This window comes from Anomaloglossus baeobatrachus, chromosome 3 (assembly GCF_048569485.1).
Source record: "Anomaloglossus baeobatrachus isolate aAnoBae1 chromosome 3, aAnoBae1.hap1, whole genome shotgun sequence".
In the NCBI taxonomy this organism is placed as follows: Eukaryota; Metazoa; Chordata; class Amphibia; order Anura; family Aromobatidae; genus Anomaloglossus; species Anomaloglossus baeobatrachus.
The window spans coordinates 373316499-373330236 of record NC_134355.1 but is presented as its reverse complement, the minus strand read 5'-3'; the positions used below and the strand labels follow the sequence as shown (position 1 = coordinate 373330236).

Below are 13738 nucleotides of genomic sequence, written 5' to 3'. Positions count from 1 at the left end.
ACCACCATTGCTGCCATATCATCACCCCGGAGGCCTCATACAGCAGCGGCGGCTTAATAGCCGCAAACCACAGGTGGCGTCACGAAATAAAAACTTTAATTACTCCCAAGTCACCAGCCATATTAATTGACACCCACCAGGGCCACGGAGTCGGGCCCCTCCACCACTGACTACCCCCGGACTAGTCCAGCCCGGCACTGGGTGTCCCATAGCCCTGGGGTGGGCGATTCAGTGACGTAGCAGCAACGTCGTTGTCGTCGTCGCTGTATGTGACACCACCTTAAGCCTCTAGCTCCTGCTGTCTTCAGATTACAGATTACTCACCTAATGGGGCAGTTCAGTCCGATAGGTGTCGCTGCTCTCCTTCCTTCCATTATGTGGGATCGCCGTCCTCCTGCCCAGCCTCATGTGCATGATGGGTCCTGCGTCATTTACACAAAGGCCTCCATTACGCCCCTGCACATGTGCACTTTGCTCTGTCCTCAGCTGGGCTATAGTGCACATGCGCAGGCCGTCTTTGACCTTTTTTTGAGCCTGCATTTTACAGTGCTTTGCTCTGCCCTCAACTGGGCAAATGAAAGTGCGCATATGCAGGAGCACAATGGAGGCTTCTCTGTGAATGATGCAGGACCCGTCATGCACACGAGGCTGGGCAGGAGAACGGCGATCACAAGAAGAGAGGAGGTGTCGGACCGAGCCCAGCGATACCCATCAGACTGGACCGCCCCCTAGGTGAGTATTATAAAGGTGGTTTTTATGTTAGACAGCGTGGCCTGGGCTCTTACATACAGCATATAAGGGCTCATTGGTGGTGGTTGCAGCTCATAATGAAAAACCTGGTGACAAGTTCCCTTTAAAAAGACTAGCAAATCAGATTGTAGTGACCACTTTTGAGGAGTTCATGTTTGCAATAAAGCTGTTTGTAGGAAGTGTAGCCACTTTGGGAAAGAAACCGTGGTAGAACTTTTTAGTCATTCAACAATTATCTCAACATGCTTATTGTCTTGCTCTGGTATTACATGGAGTAAGCTACCTGTGAACATTACAGTCAGAAACGGACAAATGTATATAAAAGATTGTCTTATTCTTACCTGTCAAGGTCACACTTCTGTCTTTCATAGTTTTTCAATACTCTTAAAACCTGCACATCTTGACTGAGGAAGCAAGGAGGTAAAAGTCCATGGATGCCCAGCTGCAACCTTTCTTCAAGAGAGAAAGCCATGCCCTAGTAATGGAAGCACAAATAATAGAAATTAAGCCTCTTTTGCAGAAAAATGATGTTAGAAAAAAAGGAATCAATGTAAATAATAATATTGGACAGATGTTATTGTGACCCAATGACAAAAGTCTCAGTCATCAATCTCTATGAACTACATCAAAAGAAGAGTCATTGGTATCTTGTGTATGTTAAAGTTAAGTAAGAAAAATTCCAGAAAAGGCATTTTTGTAAACATTAAACTGAGAGATACTCACCTGCTCTGAGCCCTGTGGTTCCAGTACAGCCCACTCTGGTCATTTGCTCTGGGAGCAGATATAATGATGTTTTGTTCTTCATTCTAATATATATATGTGTCTCTAATATAATGTATCAGTCACTAGACGATAGCCAATCACAGGCATCAACATCCAGGTGACCCACAAAATTTGCCGTCAATTCTCCTGAGCAAGAAAGGTAGAGCGGGTGAGTATGCCTCAGTTTATTGCTTTACAAACATCCCTGATGAATCCAGATTTGTGTAGATGTCAGTCAACATTTTATGTATAGACATACGTTGCTACAAATGTAAAACTGCATGTATCTTACACTGATGAGCAAAAGGGTAACAACGTTTTGAACTTTTGACTTTCACACCCCATTTCTCACCATCCACTGCAGCTTTGAGAGTGAGACAACCTTCATTTTATAGAAAATCATCTTGTCTATCTCAAATATAAATTTGCTACTAAGTACCATATGATTAGTTATGCAGATTCTTGTCATGTCACTGCATTGTTACTGTTTTGCTCCTAAAAATCTAAATTTGAATTTTTATTATTTTTATTTTAAAAATCCACCTTTGGCTTTCAACACTGCCTTTATCCTTCTAGGCATGCTCTTGATTAGATTCAAGCATGTCTCAACTGATATCTGATCCCTGGTCTTTTCTACACTATCCCAGTGTTGGTGCATACTGGTCTACTCACTGTGTTCAGTCCTCTTCAGGTAAACCCACAGATTTCCAATTAGATTCAGGTCTGGACTCTGGCTGGGAAATTCCTAAACTTTGATCTTTTTCTAGCAAAGCCATTTTTATGTTGATTTGGAGATATGCTTAGGGTCATTGTCGTGCTAAAAGGTGAAATTCCTCTTTTTAGCACAGTCTTCAAGGTTTTGTTGTAAAGTTGATTGATATTTGGAACTGTTCATACATACGTACACCTCAATCTTGATTAAAGCATCAGTTTCAACTGTCAAAAAACAACCCCATAACATAATGTTGCCTTCACACTGTTTCACGGTGGGCATGGTGCTCCTTTAGTGATGTGCACTGTTGGCTTTCAGCCAGACCTACCTTTTGCAATTATGGCCAAAAACGTCAACCTTGGGTTCATCAGACCATAGCATGTTTTCTTGCATGCTTTTAGTAGGCTTTATTTAGGCTTTTGCAAAATCTATCTGGACTTGTATTTTTTTTTGTAAGAAAAGAATTTTCTTGCCACCTTACCACATAGGCGAGAGAAATGAAGAATACAGGAGACGGTTGTATCATGTGGTAGACAACCACTACTTGGTAGAAATGACTCTGGATCTCTTAATGCTACTGTGGGCTTTTTTCAGCTTTTTGGACTAATTTACTTCTTTTAATTTCATCTCTCCGGTTCTAGATAATGTTACTGTTGTGCTAAATTTAAGCCACTTTTTGATTACAGACTTCAGTGTCCCATGGTATATCTAATGCCTTGTAAGAAAAAAATGGTACACTTCTGTCTGATAACTTTCAACAATGAGATTCCTTTGCTGTGTTGTAAGCTATTTACAGACCATGGATTTTGCAGTAAAATGTACTATTAAAAGTAAGTGCAAAAAGTACTATTTAAAATGAGTTTAAATGTGGATGGCTAATTATGAACATAACCACAATCCTCATTGTTAAGGGGGTGTTACATGCAGCGATATCGCTAGCGATGTCGCTGGTGAAAGCACCCGCCCTCGTCGTTTGTGCGTCATGGGCAAATTGCTGCCCGTGGCGCACAAAATCGTTAGGAGCCATCACACGGACTTACCTGCCTAGCGACGTCGCTGTAGCCGGCGAACCGCCTCCTTTCTAAGGAAGTGGTTCGTGTGGCGTCACAGCGGCGTCACTAAGCGGCCGCCCAATAGAAGCGGAGGGGCGGAGATGAGCGCCGTAACATCCCGCCCACCTCCTTCCTTCCTCATTGCCGGCGGCCACAGGTAAGCTGTAGTTCGTCGTTCCCGAGGTGTCACACGTAGCTATGTGTGCTGCCTCGGGAATGACAAACAACCTGCGTCCTCAACAATCAACGATTTTTTTGAAAATGAACGACGTGTCAACGATCAACAATAAGGTGAGTATTTTTGATCGTTAACGGCCGTTCGTTGGTGTCACACGCAACGGCGTCGCTAACGATGCCGGATGTGCGTCATGGAATCCGTGACCCCAGCGATAAATCGTTAGATACGTCGTTGCGTGTAACAGGGCCTTTAGAAGGTGTTCACACTTATGCGACCACATTATTTTAGGTGTTTTATATATATTTGTTTTACTCCTTAAAATTATTTTAGTTTTCCTCTGAATTGATTTGTGGGTGACATTAAAGGTGGAAAAAAATTCTAAAATGATTCTTCTTGGCATAATTTTTTTAAATGACAAAAAACTAGCATTTTAACAGTGGCGTGTAGACTTTCTATATCCACTGTATATATTATGGGATAGTTTTTTTTTTAAAAGCAAGAATTTGAGCTGGGTAGCAGGATAAATGAACACCTGTTCATTAGTCAGTCATACTAGGAACTGTGTGTCTCGTGAGATGAGGGATGAAGTTAGGGTTATCCATCTATGTAAATTAGAAGAACTCGATGGCAGATATGGAAATTCATCTCCCTACTCTTTACATAGGTATAATTTTATTTGTTGTTTTCAGATATGGGTATTTGCAGAATATAACAATTTTATAAACAGCTCATATGATCATATTTGATCATGAACTTTCCTTCAACTATTCAAGGAACAGAGAAGCATAGTTTCAAATACTATTCTATTCAGTCTGGAAAACAAGTTACCTATTCTTCTATATTACAGTAATTGATACTTATTTACCCAGGAGAAAACTGCTGGCCAAGATACAGTTCTTGCATACCTGAAAATATATGATATAAAAATAGCAAAGATCACATTGTGTATCCTAGAGCATCAATGGATAAATATGTAATAGTTCGTTCAAATACTTTAAGCCCCATTACAGCTCCGATAAGAATAATACACTGGAATGAATATGGAAATTGTAAACTAGAGAAGAAAAATGTGTTAGTTAGATATGGCACATTAAAGAGGTTCTCTGGGCATATGATAATGATGGCCTGCAATCATTATTGGATCAGTATGGGTCAAACACAAGGCACCCACACTGATCAGCTGTTACCAGCACAGACAATGGACAATCCAAACAATGAGCAGAGTTTTTAACTCATCTAAATTTACTAAACACAACAATGGCAGTAGTGATATATTTTTGTCTACACCGTGGAGTGATACCTATAACAATATTTAAAAAAAAAATCGTGAAATTCATATAACAATTGAGTTGCAAAAAATATGGACAACAGCACCCAGAAAAGCTAAAACATGTAAACATTGAATATTAGAATTTTGCCACTGCATTACTGCTGTTGGAAAAAATGAGATACTTAGTTTACAAATTGGTCAATTCGTGTAAGCCCGACAGCTGACAACAAGGCATACCTCTCTTTGCAGGGACCCTATCCTAATATGCCTCTATCTGGGTTAAAAAACCTACATGTAATGGGCAGGTAGGATCCAGCTAAATGAACATGCTGGATCCTACCTGTGTATTACATGTAGGGTTTTTTTAACTCAAAGGCGTATTAGGATAGGACCCTGGCAAAAAGAGGTACGCCTTGTCGTTGGTTGTCGGACTTACACGAATTGGCTAATTTGTAAACTAAGTATCTCATTTTTTCCAATGGCAGTAATGCAGTTCCAAAATTCCTATAATTAATATTATTAGAGCTTTTTCATCTCATAGAGAAGTCCAGGCCAACCACTGAAGTCAACACTTAAACAGGAGTATCTTCTCATAAGAGATTCAACATGCAAGTTCAGTTAGCTAAAGAAGTAGAAAGCCCACCCAATGTTAGTGTTTCCCACGATACAATATGGACTGCAGAGGGATGGCATGCATGGATGTTGTCCACGAAGGAAGCCTCTCCTAAAGTCAATGCACAAAAAAACTTTCCTACAATTTGCTGGGTTCCATGTTTTGGAGTGATGAGACCAAAATAAATGTTTTAGTCTTTTTAATCTTATTTTTGTTTTTACTGATGTTATAATTTCCTTACAATTATTGTGTTAAGTGAGATAGTGATTAAAATCTTACTTTTCAAATGGGGTGCACTTATTTATGCTGAGCACTGTATAGGTATGTAGATATTTTATTTAAAACTGCATCTAATAAAGCAACACACAACTAAAAAAAAAGATAATAGAAAGTCATTATTTTATTTGAAACATCGTTCTGAGATTTCTCTACTCTCACGAGTAAGTTTTAATCTATTTTTATTTTTTGGAAGCACCGCCATAAAAAATATTAATATTTGTACAGTGGAACAAAAGAGGTGAATTGTGTAAATTCTAACATTATTTACCAGCTCAATGAAATTAGAAATAAGAGGATTGATTTTTTTATCAAGACAAACGGTTGTCTATGGTTTGTACCTCATATTGTATCTCGGTCTCATATATGCAAGCTCTCGAAGAATTGAAGTAGGAACAATATCCGACCCAGCTCATGGACAAGAGTGGTGCTTTTTATAGAAAAAAACACGCATTATTTTCCATTCTGATAAAAACTTGAATCAGTCGATCTACACTCGGGTTTAGGAAGGAAAATATGCTCTTATGGAGCAAACTGATTCATGTGTTATCGTGGCACCTATGCCCTTTCCTTTATTCACTATTTCCTTCCAGTCCTCAGTTGACTTCAATGCACATGTGTCTTTTCTCAACTTTACTGTGTAATTATATAAAATAGCAGATTTTAATATAAATTGATAATAAAGTAATATGTTTTGTGTTTTATACTTCTCTTTAGGCAAAGAAGACATGGTTATCATTGGTGGAACCTTTTGGGTTATTATGATCAAATACCATCATTATGACCAGCAAAAAAACACCAAAGGTTAAAAGCATCAAATCTCCTTAGACTTCAAAAGGTAAAACGTCTACAATACTGCCACCTGTTAGGCTCCAGGGCATACTGTGTACGGTATAAAGGACAGCCTCAGTACTATAGAATAGTAGTAAGACTTTTTTTCTGCACACTCAGATCACATTTTGTATTTCTAAATATAGAAGTGGATTTAAAATAGTAATTAAGGCAGGAAATAGCACATGTATTGTAGAATGAAAGATTTGCATCAATGAGAATAGATAATTGCATCGGAAACTGAATGTGCATGACTGTTTTATTAGGGAGGGAGTTCGGCACCTGCAATCTGATGTGTAAAATTGGGATTGCTTTTTATTACTATGAAAACATTGTCTTTACTACAGCAAGTGGCATTACATGGAATGGAATCTTATACACCAAATCTACAGCTGGCCAAATAAATGCCATCACCAAACCGTGACATGGAGAGAAACAAGTTATAATGGAAATACTGTCTTCATTAGACACTGGAAAACGTACTATTCAGAGACCATCCCAAAAAGAAGAGACCATGTTATTGCTTTTTATGTTATCCTGGATGAGGATTTTTTCGGCAAATTTTGAGTGGACTTTAGTAGACTAGGCTGGAGTGAGTGGTTCTGCATGGACAGCATAGTTTTTTCAAAAGTGTGGTGAAAAATGTTGCCACAAATAAATTCAAGTTTCCCGGTTTCCTTGCAAGAGTTAGCATTGTTTTTAGCTACAAAATCAAGTAAACAAACTTCTTGGAAAATTGCTTAAGTTCATGTTCACTAACTTATTGAAAGAAAAAGACTGAACTCTATAAATGATACGTTAGCCAACATTTTTTTTCTTTTGGTCATGTCCATATAGGCATAGTACTCTTAGCGTGTGTAAACGTTTGACTTTGTAGAAAGTAATAAAAATACCTTCAAATATTCTCTCTCATTATTCTGGCATTTGGCAAATATAAATAATTTTGGTTCCTGATTGACCTAAAATGGGAGAGTTTTTTTCTGATTTCATGTCAGACAGTGAGAAAAACATGCAGATGTGTCTTTTTTAGATAGTGTATGTAAACTTCTGGTTTCAACTGTATCTCCGGATCTTGTGTGATACAAGCAGTGTCAGCACTCGTGTTCCTTAGACTCACATGAGGTTGTAAACTCACACAAGCCCCACGCCCAATACCGCCTTCTCTCTCCCAGCCTTCGAATGGCGATGATTGGGCACAAAGCTCATATGGTGTCCCAACCTCACGTGAGCCTCAGGAACGCGAGCAATAACAACACTGGAACAGCACCGGACGTGAGTATAAGCTTTTTTATTTTAATGGGGCCCTACAAGGGGAATGAGAAGGGGGTTGTCCAAGTGGTGGCCGTGAATATATTTTTGACAGATTTATACATAACTATAGATAAGGATTAATATTAATCCCATTCAAATGGATGAATGGAATGGATTTCTGCCACATAAACGTTGTGTATTAAATATATCATTTGTGAATATTCTCTTTATTCTTCTCTTGGGATCAAAAATTGTAAATCAGACCTTAAAAACATTCTAAAAAGACCTACCGTAATAAAACCAGCAATTTCTTGACATATCTAAAATGGTTAAACTAAAATGCTTCAAATAAAATCTCAAAGGTGACAACACTTCTTATTTGCAATAATTTTGACTATTTTAAATATCCATGGAGTTGGAGAACTGTTTCATTCATTTACAAACATTTTATATGCTCAAAGCACTAGTCAACCAAATACATAAACTAGAAACCTTTTTGAAGAAATTATACTTTGTTGTTTATATTTAGAGCCTTTTCTTCAAAAAACCTGCCAAAATCTATTAGCATCAAATAAACACTAGAGTTGAGCGCGGTTCGCGGTTCGTGGTTCTCCAGTTCTAAGCTCGAGTGATTTTTGGGGCTGTTCGAGATCGAACTAGAACTCGAGCTTTTTGCTAAAAGCTCGATAGTTCTAGATACGTTCGAGAACGGTTCTAGCAGCAAAAAGCAGGCTTTTTACAGCTACAGTGAGCAGGAGCCATCGCTGGCAGCTTGCCACAAGCTGGTAACCAAGATAAACATCGGGTATCCAAGCAAAGCGCTTTGGTTAGTAACCCGATGTTTATCTTAGTTACGTGCAGGAAGCCCACACTTTCCCGCTCAGCTCGCTCCGCCCCCTCCTGCCCGCGGCATGTACACATACATACACACACACACACACACACAAACACCCCCCCCCCGCCCGCTCGCTCGGCTTACCTGCGGTGATGAAGTCCCGCCATCCCGACCTCAGCGCTGTCACTGTCCTCCATGGCCGCCGCTTGTCACATCACCTCTCGCTTCCGACCCGAGACTGACTAGCGGTGACGTCACGGACCTCTCGCGATACTTGATGTGAAGGCGCCGGTCATTGAGCTCAGTGACAGGGGCTGTCGGCAGTGCAGGAGATCAGCGCAGGTAATGTACCTCGCTGACAGCAGCACTTGTCACCCCCCTGCAGTGACCTGGGCTGACCCATTGATGTTAGCTCAGGTCACTGCATTGCTCTCCCAGCCAATGGGGAACATCCTGCTCTTCATTGACTGGGACAGTGTGGATCGTCATGGCAACCCCTTGGATTACAGCAGACCTGGATTTGTTTTTCAATCTAATAAATTGGTTAAAGAGGGAATGTTTTGGGGAGTGTTTTTTCAAATAAAAATGTGTTTGTCGTCTATTTTTTTTTATTACTGACTGGGTTGGTGATGTCGGGTATCTGATAGACGCCTGACCTCACCAACCCCAGGGCTTGATGCCAGGTGACATTACACATCTGGTATTAACCCCATATATTACCCCGTTTGCCACCGCACCAGGGCGCGGGATGAGCTGGGGCGAAGCACCAGGATTGGCGCATCTAATGGATGCGCCACTTCTGGGGCGGCTGCGGCCTGCTATTTTTAGGCTGGGGAGATTCCAATAACCATGGACCTCCCTAGTCTGAGAATATCAGGCCCCAGCTGTCTGCTTTACCTTGGCTGGTGATCCAATTTTGGGGGACCCCTACGTGCTTTTTTTTTAATTATTTATTTAATTTAAAATAACAGCGTGGGGTGCCCTCAGTTTTGGATTACCAGCCAAGGTGAGGTTGCCAGCTGTGGTCTGCAGGCTGCAGCCGTCTGCTTTACCCTAGCTGGCTACAAAACTAGGGGGAACCCTACGTCATTTTTTTTCATTTTTTTGGCTAAATACAAAGCTAAGCACCCCTTAGTGCCACATGAAAGGTACCAAAGGGTGTTCCACTTTTTCTCCATTTTTTTCTCCACTTTTTCTCCATTTTTTTCTCCACTTATTCTCCACTTTTTCTCCTCTTATTCTCCACTTTTTCTCCTCTTATGCTCCACTTTTTCTCCACTTTTTCTCCTCTTAATCTCCACTTTTTCTCCACTTTTTCTCCACTTTTTTCTCCACTTTTTCTCCTCTTATGCTCCACTTTTTCTCCACTTTTTCTCCACTTTTTCTCCTCTTAATCTCCACTTTTTCTCCACTTTTTCTCCACTTTTTTCTCCACTTTTTCTCCTCTTATGCTCCACTTTTTCTCCACTTTTTCTCCTCTTAATCTCCACTTTTTCTCCACTTTTTCTCCACTTTTTCTCCACTTTTTTCTCCACTTTTTCTCCTCTTATGCTCCACTTTTTCTCCACTTTTTCTCCACTTTTTCTCCTCTTATGCTCCACTTTTTCTCCACTTTTTCTCCTCTTAATCTCCACTTTTTCTCCACTTTTTCTCCACTTTTTTCTCCACTTTTTTCTCCACTTTTTCTCCACTTTTTCTCCTCTTATGCTCCACTTTTTCTCCACTTTTTCTCCACTTTTTCTCCACTTTTTTCTCCACTTTTTCTCCTCTTATGCTCCACTTTTTCTCCACTTTTTCTCCACTTTTTTCTCCACTTTTTCTCCTCTTATGCTCCACTTTTTCTCCACTTTTTCTCCACTTTTTCTCCACTTTTTCTCCTCTTATGCTCCACTTTTTCTCCACTTTTTCTCCACTTTTTCTCCTCTTATGCTCCACTTTTTCTCCACTTTTTCTCCACTTTTTTCTCCACTTTTTCTCCTCTTATGCTCCACTTTTTCTCCACTTTTTCTCCACTTTTTTCTCCACTTTTTCTCCTCTTATGCTCCACTTTTTCTCCACTTTTTCTCCACTTTTTTCTCCACTTTTTTCTCCACTTTTTCTCCACTTTTTCTCCTCTTATGCTCCACTTTTTCTCCACTTTTTCTCCACTTTTTCTCCACTTTTTCTCCTCTTATGCTCCACTTTTTCTCCACTTTTTCTCCACTTTTTTCTCCACTTTTTCTCCTCTTATGCTCCACTTTTTCTCCACTTTTTCTCCACTTTTTCTCCACTTTTTCTCCACTTTTTCTCCTCTTATGCTCCACTTTTTCTCCACTTTTTCTCCACTTTTTCTCCACTTTTTCTCCACTTTTTTCTCCACCTTTTTCTCCACTTTTTCTCCACTTTTTCTCCTCTTATGCTCCACTTTTTCTCCACTTTTTCTCCACTTTTTCTCCTCTTATGCTCCACTTTTTCTCCACTTTTTCTCCACTTTTTTCTCCACTTTTTCTCCCCTTCTGCTCCACTTTTTCTCCACTTTTTCTCCACTTTTTCTCCACTTTTTCTCCTCTTATGCTCCACTTTTTCTCCACTTTTTCTCCACTTTTTCTCCACTTTTTCTCCTCTTATGCTCCACTTTTTCTCCACTTTTTCTCCACTTTTTTCTCCACTTTTTTCTCCACTTTTTCTCCACTTTTTCTCCTCTTATGCTCCACTTTTTCTCCACTTTTTCTCCACTTTTTTCTCAACTTTTTTCTCCACTTTTTCTCCACTTTTTCTCCTCTTATGCTCCACTTTTTCTCCACTTTTTCTCCTCTTATGCTCCACTTTTTCTCCACTTTTTCTCCTCTTATGCTCCACTTTTTCTCCACTTTTTCTCCACTTTTTTCTCCACTTTTTCTCCTCTTATGCTCCACTTTTTCTCCACTTTTTCTCCACTTTTTCTCCTCTTATGCTCCACTTTTTCTCCACTTTTTCTCCTCTTATGCTCCACTTTTTCTCCACTTTTTCTCCACTTTTTCTCCACTTTTTTCTACACTTTTTTTCTCCACTTTTTCTCCACTTTTTCTCCTCTGATGCTCCACTTTTTCTCCACTTTTTCTCCACTTTTTCTCCACTTTTTCTACACTTTTTTCTACACTTTTTTCTCCACTTTTTCTCCACTTTTTCTCCTCTTATGCTCCACTTTTTCTCCACTTTTTCTCCACTTTTTCTCCTCTTATGCTTCACTTTTTCTCCACTTTTTCTCCACTTTTTCTCCACTTTTTCTCCTCTTATGCTCCACTTTTTCTCCACTTTTTCTCCACTTTTTTCTCCACTTTTTCTCCTCTTATGCTCCACTTTTTCTCCACTTTTTCTCCACTTTTTCTCCACTTTTTCTCCACTTTTTCTCCTCTTATGCTCCACTTTTTCTCCACTTTTTCTCAACTTTTTTCTCCACTTTTTCTCCACTTTTTCTCCTCTTATGCTCCACTTTTTCTCCACTTTTTCTCCACTTTTTCTCCACTTTTTCTCCTCTTATGCTCCACTTTTTCTCCACTTTTTCTCCGTTTTTTTTCTATGGTCGGTCTACCCATTAGCTCTGCCATGCATACTGTAGCTCTACACCTACTGCACATGTTACTTTATGATTGACATCTCTTTCGTACCAGAGCTGTCTAAGCCTACTCTGACCCCATATTTGTCATTACTATATTGTCCTTGTACTGTATTATGACATTTGTATCATGTGTTTCATTTCTTGCTGTGTTGCAATTTTTTTGCTGCATCCCAATTGTACCTCTACATTGTTCGAGTTTATGTTATTGTTCTCTCACTCTTATGTGATACTGATTATTGTCATTTTTCATGTTTACATGCAGATAAGTCCAATCTGACGAAGGCTCAGGCCGAAACGTCATTTGTAACTTGTTTTGGACAAAAACATATATGCTTATGAAAAAAAATTTTCTTAATACGGACCAATAAAGAGTGATTTTGCATTACTATCCATTGTGACTTACTGACTTAGTCTGGGAGATATAGAGTGCCGAGGTTACTCACTAATTTTATCTATTATTACCTCTGAGCACCTATATACCAGTGAGCAGAGCTTCCTCTACAGTAGTTCTCCTGATTAGGCATGCCCTTACCTCATGAGCAGGGCATTGCAGCTTTGGTAGCAACCATTACGACATGGACTCTGCTGCTGTGGACCCGGGGAGAGTGAGTGCCGATTCATTGCACCCACACTCCTCACATGAAGGGTCCGCACTCCTAGAAAATGGGGGATACGTTCCCTGAGTGTCTCCCCCCCATATTCTAGACGGTCCAGAGTCGTCGTGGGACCCCTTTATTTTTTTTCGTACAATAAATTGGTGAAAGAGGAAATGTTTTGGGGACTGTTTTTTCAAATAAATTTCTTTTGTCGATTTTTTGTTTTTGTTAGTACTGACAGTTTATGATGTTGGGTATCTAATAGACGCCATGACATCACAAACTGCTGGGCTTGATCTCAGGTGACTTTACAGCTAGTATCAACCCGATTTATTACCCCGTTTGCCACTGCACCAGGGCACGGGATGAGCTGGGGTGAAGCGCCAGGATTGGCGCATCTAGTGGATGCGCCACGTCTGGGGTGCCTGCGGCCTGCTATTTTTAGGCTGTGAAGGCCCAATAACTATGGACCTTCCCACCCTGAGAATACCAGACCACAGCTGTCCGCTTTACCTTGGCTGGTGATCCAATTTGGGGGGGGACCCTACTTTTATTGTGTAATTATTAATATTTATAAAATAATTATAAAAAAGAGCCTGAGGGGACCTCCACATTGGATCCCCAAGCACGGTAAAGCTGCCAGCTGTGGTTTTCAGGCTACAGCCGTCTGCTTTACCCTAGCTGGCTATCAAAAATGGGGGGACCCAACGTAATTTTTTTTTTTTAACTATTTTTTAAATAGAAAAAATTAATGGGCTTCCCTGTATTTTGATTGACAACCAAGGTAACGGCAGGCAGATGGGGGTGGCAACCCATAGCTGTCTGCTTTATCTGCGCTGAGAATCAAAAATACCGCGGAGCGCTACGTCATTTTTTTAAAGATTTATTTTTACAGCACTGTGATGTCCAGCAATCAAAATACAGGGAAGCCCATTTTATTTTTAGTTATTTAAATAAATAATTAAAAAAAATATATATGGGCTCCCGCTGCATTTTTAGTATTGCTAGCTAAGGGTAATCCAAGCAGCTACTGGC

The 13738-nt window shown here is 40.0% G+C and overlaps 1 protein-coding gene across 1 annotated transcript in view; it reads right to left on the bottom strand.

Moving 5' to 3' along the window:
- The window catches only part of ME1 (malic enzyme 1), a 592001-nt gene that overhangs the window by 459020 nt on the left and 119243 nt on the right, over positions 1–13738 (bottom strand). Inside the window, exon 2 of the mRNA XM_075340163.1 lies at positions 1092–1225. Coding sequence (XP_075196278.1) covers positions 1092–1225 — 134 coding nt within the window. The remainder of the gene's footprint in view (positions 1–1091; positions 1226–13738) is intronic.